At 50.6% G+C, this 23,444-nt stretch overlaps 1 protein-coding gene across 1 annotated transcript in view; it reads right to left on the reverse strand.

The window, feature by feature from the left end:
* MPP1 (MAGUK p55 scaffold protein 1) overlaps positions 1-23,444 on the reverse strand; it is a 56,015-nt gene that overhangs the window by 25,981 nt on the left and 6,590 nt on the right. The window contains exons 2-5 of the mRNA XM_084638835.1: positions 7,445-7,588; positions 6,934-7,012; positions 5,234-5,319; positions 4,009-4,077 (exon numbers count right to left, since the gene is read on the reverse strand). Coding sequence (XP_084494961.1) covers positions 4,009-4,077; positions 5,234-5,319; positions 6,934-7,012; positions 7,445-7,588 — 378 coding nt within the window. The remainder of the gene's footprint in view (positions 1-4,008; positions 4,078-5,233; positions 5,320-6,933; positions 7,013-7,444; positions 7,589-23,444) is intronic.

The following is a 23,444-nucleotide window of genomic DNA, read 5'->3' on the forward strand; positions in this document are numbered from 1 at the left end:
CCCATGTTCACTACTTTTATATGGCTATAAAATATTTTGTACAAAGTATACCTTGTTTGAAAACTCAATCTGCTGAATATTATCATCTCTTTGAAATATGTGTAACATCACTGCATGTCAAATTATGAGATTTTGCTCTGTGGATTATTACTGAAATATGTTGTAGTTCTGGGTAATGCCTACAAACTAGTTTCTGAGAGAGAAAGACACACTGAAGTATCATCATAATCAAATGAACCATCAGGGACGGTCACCTAGATAAGCAGCCATCCTTTGGCAGGAAGGAAGGTATAAGCAAGAACTTTACATATTAGCACTGGAAAACAATTGGAGGTCCCGCGTAAACAGATTGTCGCCTGACTCCCAGCTGGGGGCAATCCTCAAAGAAGGGGAAAAAGTTTGCAGATGATACCAAGCTGAGAGGGGTTGCAAGTACTTTGGAGGATAGGAGACCAAACAACACACAAATTACCTTTCCTTGTCACCTTACATCTCTCTGCTCATAACAACAATGGATACCTGAAGAACACTGAATTAAGGGAAGCAGTCCCAGGCTGAAAGGAAATCAAGTCTGTGAACTGAGAATTACTTGCAGCATCTGGCACAATGAGAATGATATTTGCCTCTAATCTTATTTACCTTGGTAAAGTTTAGGGAAATTAGCTTAATTTTAACTTTTTATTTCTTTTGTAACCAATTCTAACTTTTATCCCTTATCACTTACAATCACTTAAAATATTTCTCTAGTTAAATAAACATATTTAATTTTTTTATCTAAGCCAGTGTGTTTGAAGTGTTTGGGAAACCTCTACTTGGGATAACAAAGGCTGGTGCATAAATATTACCCTTTGTTAGAATGTCAGACTATCTATGAGCTTATACTATCCGGGGGTCTACCAAGCAGCATAAAATGCACAGTTCTGGGGAGATATGCAGTATCACCCTGTATTTATTCATGGATGGTGGGAGAGCAGTCAGATATACATCTGGGAGTGATTTTACATGCCAGTGGCTATGCATGAGCAGGTGAGGAGTGGCTGTGTAAAAGGCAACTCAGGCTAAAAAGTTACAGGGACACAGCATTTCAGCAGTCCAGATTGTACCATGGGGAATGTCACATGGGGCTGAACCTCCCAGCTCTCAGAACTCCCAGTTGTCCAAAGATGAGGGGGTGGGGTGTGTGTGGAGAGATATTTAATTCTGCTTTTGAAATAACCGAATTGCAAAGTGGGCCTAAATCAGAGCACTGGATCTAAACACCTCAAACATTATCAGGGCCCTTGTTCAAACAGGAATTGTTTTGGGGCAGTTCTCTGGCCTGCATTATGCAGGAGGTCAGAGTAGACGATCACATAGTCTCTTCTGTCCTTGGAATCTAGGAAGTGAAATCCAGATTTGAACTGCATGTTGGTCCTGTCTCCCCCAGAGGTGTAACCCAAATCCCAGTGGTGGAGTTTGAAATCTAGGCCAAGTCTGAATTTCAGAGCTTGCCTCTAGCTCTGGTTATGAGGTTACAACAGGTGGGACCCGTTTGCTCTTATCCTCCCATTCAGATCATTCATGGTGGTTTAGTTCAGAATGGAACCACCCTCGCAATCTCTAAACAGCAGTCTAATTGGTGCAAACTAATTGCTCTGCTTGGGGTTGGCTGTTTACAAGATGTGGGGGAGGAGCTTGGGCAGGGGCTGGGAAGGGATGGTTTAGCTCCAGAAAAAGTGATGGGATTTGCTTCACACTTTGTAACCATATCTGTGAAGTGATAGCAACCGTGAAGGACAGAGAGATTGATCACAATGGGCAGGCAAAATTGAAGTCATTAGGCTTCCTAGCACTGAAATGTCACAAGGAAAGGCAGCAAGAGCATGTGTGCATGGCCGTTTATTGGCATAGACTGCTCCAGAACCTAGCCAAAATGATATAAGGGAGAAATGAGAGAGACAAGGGGGGGGGGGGGGAAGGGAATATCTTTTATTTGAGCAACTTGTTGGTGAAAGAGCCACGCTTTCAACCTCACACAGAGGGAAGAAAATTTCAGTCTTCTGGGGAACAATGCCTCAGTGAGGAGGGTTTGGGTCCTTGACACCGGCTAGCACGTGCAAGACACTGCCCTGGTGTCCCCTCTCAGCAGAGGTGCCTGCACATGTCTGTTATTAAGTCAGTGGCACTACAGCTGGTTTCCACAGCATCAGCTAGGGTAAGTCTCTAGCTAGAGAGGGGAAAAGAGGACAGAGCTTAATAAATAAGCAGAGATCAGAGCTCATCCTGGTAGCAACAGAGATGAAGGGGAGAGATGGGGAGGAGGAGATATTCGTCTTTCACCTCATTGCTTAGAGAAACCAACTCCAATGGGAGATATGTGATAAAGGAAGAATAAAGATGAAATACAGAAAAGGGGGGCAGAATGGCTCCAGGGCCACATATGTTATTTTTTTAAATTAACTTCACCCAATCATCCTTTTTAAGGAGAATCTGCCTGAGCAGAATATTTGGCTCCGTGCAAATGGTGGCATAGAGTCAGATCAGGGTGTTTCATGTTGCTAGTTTTACTGAACTAACTTGAGATCAGAGAGAGGGGAAATGTTATGTTAACTCCTGCAATTTAAACGTATGGGATGTGAAAGAGATCGAATCACTGGAGACACAATCGCCACCTCGAAAAGCAGTTTTTGTGTGGAATAACTAGCACTCTGCTGGGATGAATTAGTTTAGACTCTTTGCATGGAAGAGATACACTTTTGCCATCTGTAACTAGATAGATTCTGTTAGCCTGTATAGCTGGTATCACACATGTATGATTGGTGCCATCTGTGACAGGTTTCATGCCCTAGAGATACTGGGGGGCAGTGAGCTGCTCCTAGATTAAGCCACAAGAAAAGCTCAAGTAGCTATAAGAAGGGAGGAAACTGTATCCTCTTGGAATGAGTTGGGACCCATCAGTCCTAGCCAGCCCCCTCTTCCCTCTGGCCTCATTCATCTCCAGAAGCCAAATGAGCGAGATGAATGGACCAGCCCTGGCTTCTGAATCCCTGTACTGAGCACAGGAGCCTCATAAAAACATGCACTTCTGTTGATATGGCAATGGCAGTGTGGTTGCATAGCCAAGAGCTGGGGTGTTCTGCTCTGCTTTCCCGCCACCCCCGTTTCCTTCCGACTATCACATCAGCACCCCCGTGGTGGCAGAAATGCTGCGACCCAGCCTGACTGCAGAGTGACAGCATTTCACCAAGGAGGCTAAGGCATTACAACACAGGGCAGAGTCTGTCACTCTCTCCTCCAGCCAAAGAGCAGACTGGATGCTGCAGGCTCAGGAGCCCATGTCTGCAAAGGGTCTTTGCAGTCTAGCCCCACCACCACTGAGGCCAATGGGAATCGCGTCCATGGAATTGAGAGTGGAGTCCAGCCCTTGGTACCTACCGAGCCCCCTTTCAAACCGCTTAACACAGGAAGTAAATATTGCTGTCCCCTTTTTAGAGATGGGGAAACTGAGGCACAGAGAGGGGCCATGCTGCGCAGTGTTATACAGAGTCTGTCTACACTGCAAGACAAGGTGTGATTGTAGCACGGGTTGGCTTTAATGTAGCAGCCATGGGTAACAATGATCGCGTAGCCACGGTGACAGGCTCAGAGTGGGCTAGCAGAAAGAGTACAAACCAGGCTCCCTGACCGTCTTGTCCTCAGGGTGTGGGGCTGCAGCCTGTGTGACCACGTCTACACGGCTAATGTTACCCGCGCTAGCTAGATTTAAGCTGGCACAGGTATGCACACCTGTGCTACCATCACATCTTCACTTTGCAGGGCAGACAGACCCTCAGACTGGGTAAATGCTGCTCTCCTTTCCCCCATGTAAATGCAGAACAGCTCTATTTACCTGTGTGGGGTTTACATCAGTGTAGTAGAGCAGTTCAGCCCACTGAACCCGCACCCCAACCCCGTGACACCCCGGTGACTTTTCACCGGCTCAAAGACATCTGGTCTGCAGGGCCACTGAGAGAACACAGCTGCACCTACCTGTAGAGCAGGGAGGCGGCTTTGCTGGTTGGGGATGACTTTTATTGAGACCGTCCCCTTGGCTTCTCTCTAGTGGATAGAAGGAAGGGGAAGAGAGAAGAGTTGGAGAATGTGGCTTCTAGATCAACCCAGAAACCAGCTCAAGGCCCCCAGTGTATCATTAACCTCCAGGTGCACAGGCACTCCCCACTGGTGCCGGGAAACCTACAGAGAGCTGGGAATCTGGAGCCATGGTGGCAATAAGCAACAGGGGAGCGAAGAGCTGATGGGAGCTCACCAGAGTCAGAATCACTGTGGCTAAAGGCTTTTGCACTGTTGAAGCCACAGTGGCTAACTTAACTAACTCGGGCCTAGAGCTGCATCTAGGTGGCCACACAGAGCGGGGTTTTGATATTCTTGTAGCTTTAAAAGGGTCACCAGAATGAACTAGGAGAGAGAATTAAATTCACCCCATCTCTCCAGCCACAGAGAGGGTTCAGGGCTATGGGGCACTGACAGACCAGCCTGGGGAGAGGAGGGCAATTTGAACTAATTCTTCTCCCAACCCTTGAGACCTGCCCACCCTCCGTATTGCCATTGCCTTATGAACCAGTTCAGGAAAGCAGGGAGAGGGATGGGAGCTTCTGTGGATCAGAGGCTGAGACTGGTGGTGTTCGAATAATCCACAAACTCCAGACAGCCCTTTCCTGCTCCTTCCAGGAAGGGGATGAGTGACTCCTTAGCACCTCTAACAGGTCTGACAGGCTAGAGTTTTAACCATGGACAAAGTGAGTGCTCAGGGTACCCTGAGAGAGGTCCTTCTCTGAAGCTAGGTGACCATCTACTGAATGGTGCAAGAGGACAATTGTGGCCCTAGCAGCTGGAAATCAGAGCCTGACTGAGCACCATCCCCCTAGCTCCCATGGCAGAGGGGGGATTCTGGTTTGACTGCATGGGGGCAATTTTAAATTAAAAAGACAACCGAGCAACCCGAGCCCCACCATGGGCTCTGCATGCACAGCCCCGTCCAGTGCTCTGAGCGGAGATGGCCTGCACTTGAGAAGTGGCCTGGCCTTTGATGAGGCTCCAGTAGAAAGGGGAACAACAATTGTTCCTCGTAGTGCAGGAGGTGTTGCAAGATCTGTCGTGATTTGCATATTAAGAATGAATACAATCAAATCAGGCAACATGTGTGTTATGTGGCCAAACGGGTCATTTCTCAGGAGCAGCCTCCCAAAATACCTACCAGCATCTTCTGCAGCTGGTCGACAGAGTGGTTGCTCACACTTTGCCCATTGATTTCTATGATCTCATCACCCACATGAAGGGAGCCTGCCGGTGACAGGAGAAACGAACCCATGAAATGCACAAGCAGGCAAAATACAACCCCCCAAAAATTCTGGATCGCAAGCCTGTTTGCGAATCTCAGACCAAATGGCTTTTGCATTCACAATGCATAGGCATAGTTGCTTTGCAGCATGCAACCATCTCCTGCCATTTTACATCCAGATTGGCTCATTTAGCATGATTCTACCAGGGAGACATGGTGTGTATCAGTGCACATACATGTGAAATACATACATGAGGGGAACACAGCTTCGCTCCCTCCATGCACACTCTTTTCTGTTATATTTTTTAAAAATTGATCAAAAACTAAAGCCATTAATACTAGCCTTTGATCTTGCATTCTGTAGTTTAGCTTGCAGTAAAAGCATTCTATTTTAGTGGTATCCACAATGTTAGCCAATATGTAATGTAAAGCTGAATGGTAACCTCATTGCAGAACCAAGTATATAAACATTCTCTACCTTAAGTGCTCTCTTTTTAGATAACAGGGAGTCCAGTGGCACCTTAAAGACTAACAGATTTATTTGGGCATAAGTTTTTGTGGGTACAAAACCCACTTCTTCAGATGCAGAAGTGGTGGGTTTTTTACTCACGAAAGCTTATGCCCAAATAAATCTGTTAGTTTTTAAGGTGCCACCGGACTCCCTGTTGTTTTGGGGATACAGATTAACCCAGCTACCCCCGATACTCGTTTTAGATGTCTGTACAGGTAACGAAGGCTGGATTCTGATCTCAGATACACAGGGATAAGCCAGCACTCCAGTGACATCACTGGAGTTGGTCTTGACTTATTCTGGTGCTAGATCAGGATCAGGCTCTTGTTTTCAACATGGACCTATAAAGCCCTCTAACTGGACCCAAGGCCATCGAAGGGCACTCCTTTTGTACGTACAGGACATCTATTTTGCATGTAGCCACCACACCATCTGCAGGTGCCAGGGAAAAAAAAAAAAAGGAAATGGTGCAAGTTCATTTACTTTGGCAACTTCTTTTTGTTTCAGAGTAACAGCCATGTTAGTCTTGAGCTGTAGCTCACGAAAGCTCATGCTCAAATAAATTGGTTAGTCTCTAAGGTGCCACAAGTACTCCTTTTCTTTTTGTTTGCAGGTCATTGGCACAGAAATTCTGCCTTGTTTGTGCATTTTAGCAATGGAAAAAAATGTCCTTCAAAATTTGTAGGATCTGATCCACATGGAGTGGCAAAGAATCCAGTGAGATGAACACAAATGATTTCTGGTTCTCTTTGCAGGCATGAGCTTAGTGACTGCTCCTGCCCCATCTCCCCTCCCACTTTTCCCAGCAGAGAACATCCTGAAACCTCCAGGGCGTTAATGCAGCAGCCACATGTAAAGAGCAAATGGAGGGGATACAAGAGGTACAGGAAGGGCACCAATGATATAAATCAAAGGGAAAATTCACCGGCACCATGGAACTGTTTAATCCCTTTGCACTGAAATTGCCCAGCTCCAAAGATGAAACTAACAGACCCTACCCAGCACCAGGGTGGAAGGAAAGGGCTAAAATCTCTGACTAAACAGAAGCCTTGTGTGTCTAGGTCTCAGTCAAAGATGACTTCATATTCCTGCCATTTGCTGTTACCTTGTCTATGTATCATGCCTCCATGGAGAATCCTGGCCACCATGCAGCTCTGCTTCTCATTCAATTTCAGTGTGATTCCCTGGAAAACAGGAAAATCTGTGACTATTACATATCTAGGGTAGACACCCACTTCTCCAGGTAAAGGCCTTGCCTGGCCGGTATCCAAGATGGTCTGTCTCACTTCTCAGAGTCCTCTCCTGGCTCAATTCCAGCGAGGTTAATTTCCTCTTGGCAGAATAAATCAACAGCTGATGCAGCTTCCTCCCGGTCCCACTATGCCCTGTGCAGCTCCCCTCAGGCTCCTAGTGGGGCACTGGCCAAAGCAGCACCTTTGTCCCAGTGGAACAGGCAATAGTCTGGTTGAAGTCTGCAAAATTCAAGATCGTCCCTACCCCACCCACAGACCTGGGAGCTGGACTGGATTGTCACTCCCACTATGCATGCCAATGCACTGGTGGGACTCACCCTGACCCCTGGGGTCTTAAGGGTTACCAAACTCTTGCCAGCTCACCATGGGTTCCTCGGTGACCTTCTCGAACTGGACCAGCCGGATCTTGCGCACCTCCCGGCTGTTCATGTGAGCCGGGCTGCCCAGCATGGCTGAGCCGTTGGTGTAGATGTCCTCGGTCACAGTGTTTGATGGATACACGACGGCCTATCAGGGCAAAGCACAGACCAGGGTTAAGGACAGCATTGGAGGCCCTGCAACACGCCCTTCTGTGGGAGATGAGCCCATCTGGAACTTCCTAGTGTATCCATGATGATCCCCTATGTGCTCAGGGACTGTTGGTGGCTCTTGCTGTGTTCTGCTGAACCCCTCAGCCTCAAGATACACTTTCTGTCCACGCTATTGATGCCTCTCCTGTGAACAGAGCTGGTCGGAGAGCCAGCACCAAGCTGGAGAGCTGGGATTGCTGAACATCACTGCCCTTGGGGAGGCAAGGTCCAGGAGTGCTGGGAAAGCGGCACTCCCAGCTCTCAGGAGGAAGCTCCACAGTGATCCCTGCTGGCCAGCTCAGTAGTAAACATCAGTGGAGCTCATTCTAGCCCAGACAGCAGGTGGGGCCTGCGTCCAAGAGAGATGGGAAAGTAAAAAGAAAGAAAAAGAAACATGAAGGGCTTCAACCAGAGAGAAAGACGAGCTTGATCCAAATGTCTAGCGTGCAAACAGCACTGGTGGTCTGGCAATACTTGAGAAAGGAAAAATGAAATGGTCACGGTGGCCAAAGGGTTCCCAGGAGCCTGCTGCAAGGAGTTCCAAAGCTTAATAAGATGGCGCAGCAGAATATTACAAATCTAGAGTTAAATGTTACTTTATCTCACATAAGAATCACTCCAGAGTAACTTCACTAAAATAAATGGAGTTACTCTGGATCCACACAAATGTAACTAGGAGCAGAACTTGGACTCTGGTTTCCATTAGTTTGAACCAACTCTCACCTCTGGTCCAAGCAACGCAGCTGTCTGCAGGCTAAGCTCCTCACAGTGCCCATTCTCCCCAGCGTCCCACAGGGTTTTAAGCACTAAACTTTGTAGGATAAAACTGATGGATCACTGACACAAATCATAGCTCTCTCTCCACCCATAGACGCAGCAACCCCATCTAGCAACTACCAAATCAAGAGCAGGCCTTCCAAAACTCACTCCAAGGATTTCCAAGGAAGCATGAACCTGTGTACCCAGAGTTGTTCACACACACTGCAAGTCCTAGTGCTCGCCTGTAACTCCTGCTGTGCCACCCATGATGGCATATCCAGCCGGGAGGGTTATACAACCGCCTCAGTATCACAAATTAACAGGACTAGATGGAGGATATTTCTCGAGCAGTACTCGGCAGCACATAAATAGTTAAAGAACTGATACCTGGTCAGTAGGAACCATGGGAACCACTGAACTAGTTCCCACAAGGCCAGCTTTTGCAAACGTACCCCACAGAGCAATCTAACATCTCCCCTGCCTGTCGGCTGGGTCCTGCTTCATGAAAGGACCAGACCTGCCTCACCTCGGGCTTTTGGGGTTGCTTGTCAGGCCCTCGCAGCTCCAGGACTCTTGGTACCATTCTGGCTATGATCCATGGATGTCACAGTTGCAGGTGCTGAAAGCTGTGAACAGCACATTGGATAAAGAAGAGGCGGGACAGAAACATGTCCTGTCCAGGCAGTGCAGGAGAGAGGGTTTAAACCCCAACACCAGCCAGAAACACTTGATTTTCCCAATTTAACAATAGTTACAAATGAGCTGGCTGTCAGACGGCTCTGTGTGTGTGCAAGAGTGTGTGTGCGAGAGAGAGAGAGAGAGAGAGATCTGCAGCAGGATATTGGAAAGGTGGAGATATTCTCAACAGCATTCTCACTCCCCATGGCCGACCTGGTCCCAGTACAATGATGCTTTCCACTGGCCAATAAGCAGATGAGAAGAGGAACCATTCCAAAGCCAGGTTGCAGATCATGTGTGTGAAGCTCTGGAGACTTAATCTCCCCTTGGCCGGAGGATGTTACACAAAGCATCAGCAGAAATCTGTAAACAGTATATAGAGGGCCAGATTCCTCCTGGGACAAAGTGAGCCTAACTCCACCGAAGTTGATGCAATGACACCACTTAGGCCCCTGGCCAGCATGGTGAGGGATGCTGGGAAATAAGCTAGGCACCCAGGATTTCACCCAGAGTGCATCTTGCAAGTGCCAGGGGCCAGTGGCACCTCATTTCAGCACTGCAGCCCCTTCTCAGTTCCAGTCTTGGGCCCCACACAGCCCCGTCAATGCTCCTCAGTCCTGACCCACAGCTCCCCCTGCTACTCCAGTCCATATCCCTGCTTGGGCAGCTCACTGCAGACCTGCAGCCCCTGCTATCCCATGTTGGGCCCCAATGACACATCCATTGGTTGTGAGCTTGTCAGACATCTCTCCCCCACAGCTGGCACTACACAACCTCCCCTTTAGCCAGCTCCCAGCACTCGCTAGGGTAAAGCGAACACCCCCAGCTGTTCCAGATTAGATATTAGTCCACTGATCACTGCACAGACCCCTGTGCCCTCCCCCCCAGGTTCCAGCCACTTCCCGGAGCGGTGCAGGGGGAGGGCAGGCAGGCAGCCTTCCCTGCCCCCCCGTGCGCGCCGGGCCAGAGCCACTCTAGGTAAATGCTGGGGGGGCGGGGGGCCATGGGGAGCTGACAGGCTGCAGAAAATAACCCTGCGGGCCACATGCAACCCATGGGCCGCGTCTTTGAGACCCCTGCTCTTATATCAATTTGTTTTAGGACATTTCTGCTCTGTACTCAAAATGTCTCTTCAACCAGCTGATTCAGCCACCACGACTGCTCTGCTCCACTCCACCCTCAGTCCCAGCTGCGGAGCACATTCAGAAAACACAGGATCAGACTCTGGTGGGAAATTGTTCTTCTCTAGTTTCCTTGATTTTTGCTTATTTTGTTCTTTGTTTTTCAACTGACCTTGGATTCCTTCTGCAACTTATCTGACACCTTGCCTGCACCCTCCCCTCCTTTCACCTTACAGGTAAACACTAAGGACATGTCTACGCAGGGAGAGGTTTGCAGCTTATACCAGCATCAAAGTGCCATTTCTGGTAACCCTTATGTTTAAGGGTATGATGTAGTCATTGGTATTTTTAGTAAAAGTCATGGACAGGTCACAGGCAAGAAATAAAAAGTCACAGGCCGTGACCTGTCCATGACTTATACCATAAATACCTTGACTGAATCTTAGAGGGGGAGGGACACTGTGAGGGGGGAGCACTGTGGAGGGTGTGCTGCCGCTCCCACCGCTGCCTTGGTGGGAGCCCCGGGAAGCCTGCTGCCGATCTGGCCACCGCTGCAGGGGGGGGAAGCCCCGGGGCCAGCCAGTGCTCTGGCCGCCCCAAGATTGTTGCTGGGAGCCGTTGAGCTGTGGCTGTTCCCACTACCCCCTGGGACTGCTGCTCAGGCGGTCCCCAGGACAAGTCACATCAGGTGCTGCTCGGGCAGTTACAGGGGCCCGCTGCCCAGGGCTGACAGAGCAGTGGCTGGTGCAGCTGGCTGCAGAGCCATTCCAGCAGCAGCCGGTGTGGTTGTCCCCAGCGCCGCCCGAGGAGCTGTTCCCAGGGCAGCTGCTTGGGTGGCCCTGTGATCAGCCACAGGAGCCACTGCAGAAGTCACAGAGGTCGCTGAAAGTCACGGATTCCATGACTTCTGCAACCTCTGTGACAATCACGGAGCCTTACTTATGGTTGGTGAATGAAATAAGCAATACCAGCAGAAGCATTTTTTTTAACCTACCTACACATTAGGGCTTCTGCCAGTCAGAATCATAAATCACACTTGAACCGGCATTGCCATACCATCAAGAGTGTTTAGTGTGGACCAGACCTGTTTTGGAACCAGCCTTGTACATAGAGAATGCAGAATCAGCTGGGTGCAGCTTCCTGTCTTTAAGAGGATGTGTGTGGGGATGTAGCAACTTCTCTCCCCCCACCAAACACACACACCACACACACTTCACATTCATCTCCACCACAAAACCACAATGCAATTCAGCATGCGCTGGCAGATGCTGGACAAAAGGAGCTAGGGGCTGCAATAGCAAAGGGGCGGAGGGGGGAAAACTGCAGGCCTACAGTGCACTGGCAAAGCTGTGTGGGGAGCCCAGAGCTCTAGTGGGAGATGGGGGCCGCAGGTCAGGTTTGATGGACATTGGCGGAGCTGTTTTGGGTGCCAGAACTGGAATGGTGGGGGAGGGAAAGTGGAGGAGAATGGCTGTGGGTCAGGTTTGAGGCGTGTTGCCAACTCTCAATCACGTTTCAACATTTACCACGAGCCTGGTGATACTGGGTGCCTTATTCAAAGTCCCAGCTCCTGGAGTCCTGTGCTTAGGTGAGAATCTGAGGTTTAATTTAAAAAAGAATGGACGTTTCTAACCCCCACGGTCAAAGAGAAGAGCTTGAAAATCGAATCTGAATGAACCCTACAGGCTCAGGTTTCAGAGTAACAGCTGTGTTAGTCTGTATTCACAAAAAGAAAAGGAGTACTTGCAGCACCTTAGAGACTAACCAATTTATTTGAGCATAAGCTTTCGTGAGCTAGAGCTCACCTCATCGGATGCATACTGTTGAAAGCGTAGAAGATCTTTTTATACACACAAAGCATGAAAAAATACCTCCCCCCACCCCACTCTCCTGCTGGTAATAGCTTCTCTAAAGTGACCACTCTCCTTACAATGTGTATGATAATCAAGGTGGGCCATTTCCAGCACAAATCCAGGGTTTAACAAGAACGTCGGGGTGGGGGCGGGGGGTAGGAAAAAAACAAGGGGAAATAGGTTACCTTGCATAATGACTTAGCCCCTTGTTTTTTCCTACCCCCCCCCCCCGACGTTCTTGTTAAACCCTGGATTTGTGCTGGAAATGGCCCACCTTGATTATCATACACATTGTAAGGAGAGTGGTCACTTTAGAGAAGCTATTACCAGCAGGAGATTGGGGTGGGGGGAGGTATTTTTTCATGCTTTGTGTGTATAAAAAGATCTTCTACACTTTCCACAGTATGCATCCGATGAAGTGAGCTGTAGCTCACGAAAGCTTATGCTCAAATAAATTGGTTAGTCTCTAAGGTGCCGCAAGTACTCCTTTTCTTTTTCCTAAAGGCTCAGAAACTAAATGCAAGAAAATGAAGCCAAAGGGTATTGTTTTTAAAAACAAATCTCATGAATTTTACACCAGTCCTGTGACTCAGGGAGGGAACCTGACTTATGATTTCTGAACATTTGGGGTAGGCTGTGCTGCATGGGCAGAGCTGGATGAGGTGTCTAGGGCTGGCATAACTGGGTGGGGTGGGACAGGACACATTTCAGGACTGAAGTACACTGGGGGAGTTACTGAGGGGTGATGCTGCAGATCAGGTCTAGGGTGCATCAGCAGAGCCATGTGGGGACCCCCAAACTGGAACCGAGGGGAATACAATGCTCTGGCACAACTGGGGGCAGAATCCATCACTGGAATAGCAGGCAGTGCTGCAAATCAGGACTATGGTGCACTGGGAGAGCTGTGCAGATGCCAGGCCTGGACTCCCAGAGTGCGCTGCGGTCAGGATTGCAGGGCAACGGCAGAGCTGGGGAGGACACCAGACTTATTGAAAAAAGCCATCTTTGAAAGCCCAAAAAATCTCCAAGAAATTAAAAAGAGCTGAACAGGTTGCTCCTGCCAAATTTGTTAAATACGTTCAGACTACAGATCCTGAAGCCAAGCCTCAGCCCCAGGTCGTGCACATTGCTGTTACAAGCCCCAGGAAAGCCTGGCTTATGGTGAAAGGGAGAATAGCTAGAATATCAGGTAGGGGGCCGGGTCTGCAATCCAGACTGGGGAGACAGAGGGACAACTAGATGCTCAGGGGCAGTGGGTGAACCTCCCCTTTGGGGAGGCAAGCCCCCAGCCTCGCCCCTTCCTCCTGAGGCACCGCTTGCCAGAGCCCCAAGGGCCCCCCCATGGCCGGAAGAGCCCCCGCTAGCTTCAGGGGAGGGGCCTCGGGGTGGAGCATGGGTGAGGCCACAGCCTGGGTTAGGGGAGACTTAGCCTCCCCTGGCCTACAATACCCGCTGCCCATGCAGATGCTTCTAGATTCAGGGAGCAGACAGATGGTGGGAGATGAGGAAAGACACACGGTGAAATTGCCCTGGGCCACTGGACAGAGGAGGGGGAACGGAACCATTCTGAGGCAGCAAGCAGACATGCTGTTCCCTGTTTGCCTTCTCCAGCAGGAGGAGCCAGCAGGAACCTTTGGGAAGCTGGAGGAAGTCTCACTGTGGCCCCAGTCAGAGTTCAAAGTACCTCCAGGGGAACAGAGTCAGCATGGCTTCCCCTCTTATCTCTCCTTGCCTTCCTCAGCATATATGACACAGCAGGATTCCAGCACATCAGCAACCCTCAAACGCCAGGCTCAGCAAAGCAGCACATTCCAGTCAGCAAAGCACAGGCGCTGTCACGAAGGTTGGGACAGCCTAGGAACCTCGGCCCCTCCCCAACCCTAACCTTTGCTTTCAGCTGAGGAAGGGACAAAACACGCATTTGAATACAGCTCAATGAAAATGTCTATGCCTAGGAACAAAGCATGCAGGCCACACTTACAGGCTGGGGGACTCTATCCTGGGAAGCAGTAACTCTAAAAAAGATCTGGGGGTCTTGGTGGACAATCAGCTGAACAGGAGCTCCCAGTGTGACACAGTGGCTGTAGAGGGGTGGTCACCCATTCCTGCCTTAAAAGGCTTAAAACAGCCCAGGGAGAGGGCTGTGGCACGAAAGGAAAAGCGGGGCTGATTGGAAGAAGCAGCCTCAGCTAGGGGCCACGCCCCAATCAGGCAGCAGCTGGCTTAATCAGGCCCCAGCTGGCCCTTATAAGAGGGCAGTGGGCCAGGAACAGAGTCTCCATCTAGCTGAGGAGGGAGATGGGCCTAGCTGCCTGAGTGCTAAAGGGTACTGGAGTGAAGCAGGGCTGGGGAAAGGCCAGAGGAGTTGCAGAGCTCCGGGCCAGCAACTCCCCAGGCTACAGGGCCTTGTACAAGGCCCCTGGAGGTACCGGGTTGCAGGGGAAGGCAGCAGGTCCAAACCCCCCTTGCCTATGATGACTGGCTTATACACACTGCAGTTGGCCCCAGTGAAAGGAGGCTAGATGGTGACTGGCAGTAGCCCATAGGCTGAGGCAAGGTGGGGACAGAGGGTGGGGGTTCTCCGGGGAAGGGAGACCCAGATCTGTGGGGTATTGCCCGGAGGGGCAGCAACCCAGGTAAAAGGGCACCAGGGTCAGGGAGGGACATGGGGGCAAGCAACAGCGAGACACCAGCAGAGGGTGCCCCGGAGCTGTTAAAAAGGGCTAATTCCCAGACAGCCAGCAGGAGGCGCCACTGGGTGAGTCTGTGCCCCGTTACAGTGGCCAAAAGGGCTAATGCTAGCCTGGGATGCATCAACACAGGAATCTCAAGTAGGAGCACGGAGGTTATTTTACCCCTGTATTTGGCCCTGGTATGACCGTTGCTGGAATCCTGTGTCCAGTTCTGGTGCCCACAATTCAAGAGGGATGTTGATTAATGGGAGCGGGATCAGAGAAGAGCTACGAGAATGATTAAAGGATGAGAAATCAAGCCATACAGTGACTCAAGGAGCTCAATCTATTCAGCTTAAAGAGAAGATGAAGAGGTGACTTGATCACAGTCTATGAGTAAGGCTGCGAATCTTTCATGGAGGTCACGGAAGTCACAGATCCCGTGACTTCCAGAGGCTGACCCCAGGGCTGCCCAAGCAGCTGGGGCAGCCCTGGTGCCAGCTGCACCATCGCTGCTCCAGCGGCCCCAGGCAACTGGTCCCGGGCCTATTGCCCTGGAGCAGCGGTCTGAGAGCAGAAGCAGCGGTGCCCCAGGCTGCCTCCACCCGGAGGAGCAGCAATGGTGGTGCGGCCCCAGGCCACCCCCCACCTGAAGTGGCACCAGGGCCCTAGGCCCAGAGTGGTGGTAGTGGGGCCACAGGCCCCCCTGCCCTGGCTGGAGTGGTGGTAGTAGTGGGGCCACAAGCTGCCCCCACACCCTAGAAGCAGCAGCGGCGGCGGGGCCCTGGGTTGTCCCCCATCCCCAGGAGCAGCAGCGTCCGCTGGAGTACCGCCACCCCCCCCAAGCAGGTAAGATTTACTTAGGGGTATTCTTGGTAAAAGTCACAGACAGGTCAGTGACTTTTACTAAAAATACTCATGACTAAATCGTAACCTTATCCATGAGTACCTACATGGGGGACAAATGTTTAATCATGGGCTCTTCAGTCTAGGCAATCCAATGGCAGGAAGCTGAAGCTAGACAAATTCAGGCTGCAAATAAGGGGTACGTTTTTAACAACGAGAGTAATTAAACATGGGAACAATTTACCTAGGGTTGTGGTGGATTCTCCAGCACTGCCAATTGTTCAATCAAGATGGAATCTTCTAAAAGATCTGCATTAGAAATTATTTTGAGGAAGTTCTCTAGCCCATACTATACAGGAGGTCAGACTAGGTGATCATAATGATCCCTTCTCACCTTGGAATCTATGAAACTTTACGAACACTCAGATACAGTGGATCACTTCACCTTCCTCCTGAAATGCAGCCACCTCGGGGGTGGAGCTCAGCAGCTGTTTCACAGAACACTGCAACACCGCACAACAGTTTTGGTTGAGAAGTGAACATCAGTGGACTCTACAGGGGGAGCATTAGGACAGAAGAAAGTGCACAGCTGGTATTATGGCCAGGACAAGGGAGCACCCCAGTCTGATTACAGCTCCCACCTGCCCATTAGTGACAATACAGACTGAGACAAAAGAGGCAGGAGTGACCACGGGTCTTTTACAGCTGGTGCACAGATGCATTGTGGGAGAGTTGGGTCCCATCTCAGAAGAATTAAGCTGCTGTTTGTACATTCCTCTTTGTTACTGCTCCATTGATGGCACTAGCATATAGGTGAGAGAAAAAAAGGATTTCAGCTGAAATCTAAAGAGAGACAGAGAAGTGATGAGGCACAGAGACACAGGGAGGCTGTGCTGGACCACGGGGCTGCAAAGGAGAAGGCACAGTGGGAATGTGCAAGAGATCCCTGGGGAGGTTAGTGCTAGATGAATGGAGGGAGCAGAGACAGGAGTGGGCAGCGAGGGGCAGAAGCAGCTGATGATGAGCCAGCTGCAGGAGGTTGGCACACCTGTTTCAAACCTCTCATAGTCTTCCTAGACCAGGGTTCGGCAACCTATGGCACGCGTGCCAAAGATGGCACGCTGCTCCCTGCTGGGTCGCAGCAGTCGGGTCGCAGCTGCCGGCCCCACTCAGCCCACTGCCGAACCCCGGTCAAGAACCCAGCAGGCAGCAGCGTGCCATTAAAAATCCTGCCCATCCCGGGCCACTCTTCTCCTCCCCCACCCTCCCCTATGGGGGCAGGGTGAAGAAGCTTGGTTCTGCAGGCTCCTGCTGCAGGGCAGGCAAGCTTCCCCCTCCCCAGCCTCTTCTGCTGGCATGCTGCGTTCCTGCCCCTCCTCCTCTCCTTCCCTGCCACCAATCAGCTGATGGCCCTTGCGAGGGAGGGGGAGAAGCGGAGCCCGCTCTGCTCCAGGGATGGGGCTGTGGGGAAGGGGGGTGGAATCGGGGCATATCCCCTCCAGCCCCCTGCCATGAGCCGCTCTGGGCAGGGGGCTGGAAGCACCCCCAGGACCCTAGCCCACACCCCCAGCCATCTGTCCTGACCCCTACATCTCCCCACAAACACCCAGCCCTCTGCCCTGACCCCTGCACCTCCCCACACACCCCAGCCCCCTGCCCTGACTCCAGCACCCCCCACACATACCCAGTCCCCCCATGCCCTGACCCCTGCGCCCCCCTCATACACACCCAACCCCCTGCCCTGACCCCTGAGACCCCTCATACACACCCAGCCTCCTGCCCTGACCCCTGCGCCCCCCCACGACCCCAGCCCTGACTCCAGCAACCCCCCACAGACCTAGCCCCCCCACACCCCATGCCCTGACTCCTGCACCCCCCTCACATACCCAGCCCCCAGCCCTCCGCCCTGACTCCTGCACCCCCCTCACATACCCAGCCCCACCACACCCCCTGCCCTGACTCCTGCACCCCCCTCACATACCCAGCCCCACCACACCCCCTGCCCTGACTCTTGCACCCCCCCACATACCCAGCCCCACCGCACCCCCTGCCCTGACTCTTGCACCCCCCCCACATACCCAGCCCCCACCACACCCCCTGCCCTGACTCTTGCACCCCCCCCCACATACCCAGCCCCCACCACACCCCCTGCCCTGACTCTTGCACCCCCCCCACATACCCAGCCCCCACCACACCCCCTGCCCTGACTCGTGCACCCCCCCACATACCCAGCCCCCACCACACCCCCTGCCCTGACTCGTGCACCCCCCCCACATTTCCACCCCCATCCTGAGCACCAAACGGGAGCTCCTGCACACACCCCCACACACACATTCCCACCTGCACCCCTTGCAAATGGGAGTTGCCCAGGTAAGCACTCCACACCCAAGCCTCCTGCCCCAACCCTGAGCCCCCTCCCTTATTCTAGCTCCTGGCCAGACCCTACATCCCAACCCACAGCCTGCTCCTTCACCCCCAGCCCTGTGCTCAGTGCACTCCCACCCTCAGCTCAGTGCAGAGAGAGAGGAAGAGAATGGGCTAGAACCAGGGAGAAGGTAGGTACGCACTATGTGGGCAGGGCCGGGATCCCAGACCGGCAGCGGGCTGAGTGGGGCTGGCAGCCGGGACCCTGGCTGGCAGGAGCTGGCGGACAGCCCCACTCAGTCCGCTGCCCGTCTGGGGTTCTGGCTGCCAGCCCCTTGCCAGCCGGGGTCCCGGCCGCAGGCCCCACTCAGCCTGCTGCCAGCCTAGGTGAACAGAACCCCAGGCCGGCAGCAGGCTGAGCGGGCCGGTAGCATAAGATCAGCATTTTAATTTAATTTTAAATGAAGCTTCTTAAACATTTTGAAAACCTTGTTTACTTTATATATTATATAACTAAACTATTGTTGTATGTAGACTTATAGAGCGAGACCTTCTAAAAAAGATTAAAATGTATTACTGGCACATGAAACCTTAAAGTGAATAAATGAAGAATCGGCACACCACTTCTGAAAGGTTGCCAACCCCTGTCCTAGACTCTAACCGCCGCCTGTTGAAACCACAGTCAAACAAGGAAAAGTTACAAGAGAGGCCAAGGCACCAGGATAGAGAGGGAAGATGAAACAGGCATGCTAACTGCTCTACTGCTGGCAGATGGGGCTAATACAGCCCCAGATACATCCTCTTTACTAACATCAGCACTCCAAGGGGCTGCCACAGCCAGGACCAGCCAAGTTGGGGTTAAACAGGAGCACTAACCTTTCTAAACCACTAGGCCAGCTTGTTTCTACCTTAAGCATTGGCATTAAATAAGTCGATGCCCAAGTATCAGCAGAGGTAAAAGCAATAGGAGCTGTGGGTTAATAAAGAGACCTGTAATGCAAAGCAGTTACTGTGTTGCCAACTCTCAAAGCTTTCATGAGTCTTGCAATATTCAGTGTGTTTCTTAAAGCCCCAGTTCCTGGAGTTCCATGAGAATGTCAGCTAAGAACATTTCTAGCCCTGGTGGTCCCTGAGAAGGGTTTGGAAAAGTGATCTCATAAAGGCTTAAAACCCAGAAGCAAATAAAGACCCCAAAGGTGTTATTTTTTTTAAATCTCATTATTTTGAAGCCAATCTCCTGATTTTTCAGGGCCTGGCTCCTGTATTTTGGGTACCCTGGGGTTGGCAATCCAGTAACCTCAGAATTAGGAACACCAGAGTTATGAACTGACCGGTCAACCACACACCTCATTTGGAACTGGGAGTATACAATCAGGCAGCAGCAGAGACCCAAAAAAAAAAAAAAAAAGGCAAATACATTACAGTGCTGTGTTAAATGTACACTACTAAATAAATAAAGGGAAAGTTTCAAAAAGATTGACAAGGTAAGGAAAAAGAAAAGGAGTATTTGTGGCACCTTAGAGACTAACCAATTTATTTGCGCATAAGCTTTCATGAGCTACAGCTCACTTCATTGGATGCATACTGTGGAAAATACAGAAGATGTTTTTATACACACAGACCATGTAGACTCCCTCCTCAGGCCCTATGCTACCAGCACTCCCAGCTACCTTCGAGACACCACTGACTTCCTGAGGAAACTACAATCCATCGGTGATCTTCCTGATAACACCATCCTGGCCACTATGGATGTAGAAGCCCTCTACACCAACATTCCACACAAAGATGGATTACAAGCCGTCAAGAACACTGTCCCCGATAACGTCACGGCTAACCTGGTGGCTGAACTTTGTGACTTTGTCCTTACCCATAACTATTTCACGTTTGGGGACAATGTATACCTTCAAATCAGCAGCACTGCTATGGGTACCCGCATGGCCCCACAGTATGCCAACACTTTTATGGCTGACTTAGAACAACACTTCCTCAGCTCTTGTCCCCTAACGCCCCTACTCTACTTGCGCTATATTGATGACATCTTCATCATCTGGACCCATGGAAAAGAATCCCTTGAGGAATTCCACCATGATTTCAACAATTTCCATCCCACCATCAACCTCAGCCTGATCCAGTCCACCGCAAGAGATCCACTTCCTGGACACTACAGTGCTAATAAACAATGGTCACATAAACACCACCCTATATCTGAAACCTACTGACCGCTATTCCTATCTACATGCCTCCAGCTTTCACCCTGACCACACCACACGATCCATTGTCTACAGCCAAGCTCTGCGATACAACCGCATTTGCTCCAACCCCTCAGACAGAGACAAACACCTACAAGATCTCTATCAAGCATTCTTACAATTACAATACCCACCTGCAGAAGTGAAGAAACAGACTGATAGAGCCAGAAGAATTCCCAGAAGTCACCTACTACAGGACAGGCCTAACAAAGAAAATAACAGAACGCCACTAGCCGTCACCTTCAGCCCCCAACTAAAACCCCTCCAACGCATTATCAAGGATCTACAACCTATCCTGAAGGACGACCCCACACTCTCACAAATCTTGGGAGGCAGGCCAGTCCTTGCCTACAGACAGACCTCCAACCTGAAGCAAATACTCATTAGCAACCACATACCACACAACAGAACCACTAACCCAGGAACGTATCCTTGCAACAAAGCCCATTGCCAACTGTGCCCACATATCTATTCAGGGGACACCATCGCAGGGCCAAATAACATCAGCCACACTATCAGAGGCTCGTTCACCTGCACATCTACCAATGCGATATATGCCGTCATGTGCCAGCAATGCCCCTCTGCCATGTACATTGGCCAAACTGGACAGTCTCTACATAAAAGAATAAATGGACACAAATCAGATGTCAAGAATTATAACATTCATAAACCAGTCAGAGAACACTTCAATCTCTCTGGTCACTCGATTTCTTATCTAAAAGTGACACTCCTTCAACAACAAAAAAACTTCGAAAACAGACTCCAACAAGAGACTGCTGAATTGGAATCAATTTGCAAATTGGATACAATTAACTTAGGCTTGAATAGAGACTGGGAATGGTTGATTCATTATAAAAAGTAACCTATTTCCCCTTGTTTATTCCTTCGACCCCCTCGACTGTTCCTCAGACGTTCTTGTTAAACCCTGGATTTGTGCTGGAAATGGCCCACCTTGATTATCATACACATTATAAGGAGAGTGATCACTTTAGATAAGCTATTACCAGCAGAAGAATGGGGTGGGGGGGGGGAGAGAAATCCTTTTGTAGTGATAAACACCCATTTTTTTCATGGTCTGCGTGTATAAAAACATCTTCTGTATTTTCCACAGTATGCATCCAATGAAGTGAGCTGTAGCTCACGAAAGCTTATGCGCAAATAAATTGGTTAGTCTCTAAGGTGCCACAAGTACTCCTTTTCTTTTTGCGAATACAGACTAACACGGCTGTTACTCTGAAAAGGTAAGAAAACTGTTTCTGTGATTGTTTCATTTAAATTAAGATGGTTAAGAGCAGCATTTTTCTCCTGCAGAGTAAAGTTTCAAAGCTGTGTTAAGTCACTGTTCAGTTGTGAACTTTGGAAAGAACCAGAATGTTTTGTTCAGCGTTACAAACAGCCTCTGTTCCGAGTTGGTGCTAGCAATGAAACAGAAGCACTAAGGGATCGTGTGTAATGGCCTTACCAGGCCTGACTGGGTTAGGGGGATGTTGACCATAGGGACAGTGCCACAGCCTGCTCAGTGTAAACCTCCTGCCTAGCACACACACCCAACATTGTTGTTCTGAAGCTTTGGCCTTGTGTAGCTTGTGACCTCTCGACCCTTCGAGAGTCAGGGCAATGACGGCTGCTTAATGCAGGGCTCTCAAATCCCTTTGAGGGAGAGGAAACATCTGCAGGAGGGCTCAGAGTTCAGGAGCACTGTGAGGAGCCAGCTGAAGTGAAAATACAGACTGAACGCCAGCTCAGCAGAATCCAGGCAGAGGGAACAAGGGTTACTTCTGTACCTCGCTGGAAATGGGATCCAGGTCAGGTCAGAGCCCAGGGTCACTTTGTCCCACATTGGAGATTCAGGCTCAATTCCTCTGGGACGACAGCTCCTGAGGTGAATGGAACAGCTGTGTAATGGGTGGCAAAGGAGGGGGCACCAGGAGCTGCTACTCTGTACAAAGTGGCCTTGATAGTGCTTTGCAGATGGGCCATGTTGCATTGGGCACGCTGGTGGAAAAGTGCCCTGCTAGGACCACATGTTCCAAGGGATGTGGGGAGCAGTGCATCTACTCAGCCACTAAATATACCAACCCTGCCCCCAGCACCTCACTGAGAGCAACCAGATCACCCTCTGGATCTGGACCCAAGCGCTGGAGTGTCTGAAATCCAGACCTGAATTTTGCAGTGGGCCCCCCATTTCTAAAATGGGCTGAACCCAGATCCCAGGCTGGAGAGGGGATATTCCTTGGAAAGGCCAAAGAACTCTCACCCCTCCAGCTCACACGGGTCCTGGGGGAGGGGAGGCGTAAGCAGCCCCAGCTTAGCAAAGGAGGCCAAGCTCCTCCAGCCAAATGCTGCCACCCTTGCTGCAGCAGGCAGGGAACAAACACGCTAGCAGGCAATCAAACATTAACTTCACAGCAATTAGATAATTTGAACAGCCATCATCCTTGTCCAAAGATCAACCAGAGAATGGGCTGGAAATGGCCCACCTGATGATCACTTTAGATAAGCTATTACCAGCAGGACAGTGGGGTGGGAGGAGGTATTGTTTCATATTCTCTGTGTATATATAAAGTCTGCTGCAGTTTCCACGATATGCATCTGATGAAGTGAGCTGTAGCTCACGAAAGCTTATGCTCTAATAAATTGGTTAGTCTCTAAGGTGCCACAAGTACTCCTTTTCTTTTTGCGAATACAGACTAACACGGCTGTTACTCTGAAACCAACCAGAGAATGGTACACTTTGCTAATGCCCCTACCCCACGAAAGGGGATAAGGGCCATCTGCCTCCACTACCTGCTTCGCTCTCAGTTACTTCTTCAGGTCAACTTTGAAAGAACAGGACTCCCAGGGGAAGCCCTGACTAACAAGGGCAGATATAAAGTCACCCAGCAGAAACCCAAAGGTGATGCTGGCCCTCTACCCACTCCAGGCTGGCACAGGGACCCAAGGAAACAGCTATGCAGCAACAAATGAGGTCAAAGACACACACAGGCCTAGGTCTCTCTTGGATTCACCTCCAGGCAGGGATCACTGCACAGCCAGCTGCGGACAGGAAGCAGGCTCCACTGCACGTGTCTACTCCCTTCACAGCACCCTCACTGCTGCCTCATTGCAACGGGCCGTGGCCACACACAGACACCACAGCTGTCAGCCAGCAGCCCTATCAGGCACTGGGAATTAAACTGCCATGCGCGGGATGGATGGTGTTGCTCAGGGGATGGTTAAAGGGACACAGAGCCCTTCGCACTAAGCTCCCCA

This window comes from Lepidochelys olivacea (assembly GCF_965140295.1).
Source record: "Lepidochelys olivacea isolate rLepOli2 genome assembly, chromosome: 9".
Taxonomy (NCBI): Eukaryota; Metazoa; Chordata; order Testudines; family Cheloniidae; genus Lepidochelys; species Lepidochelys olivacea.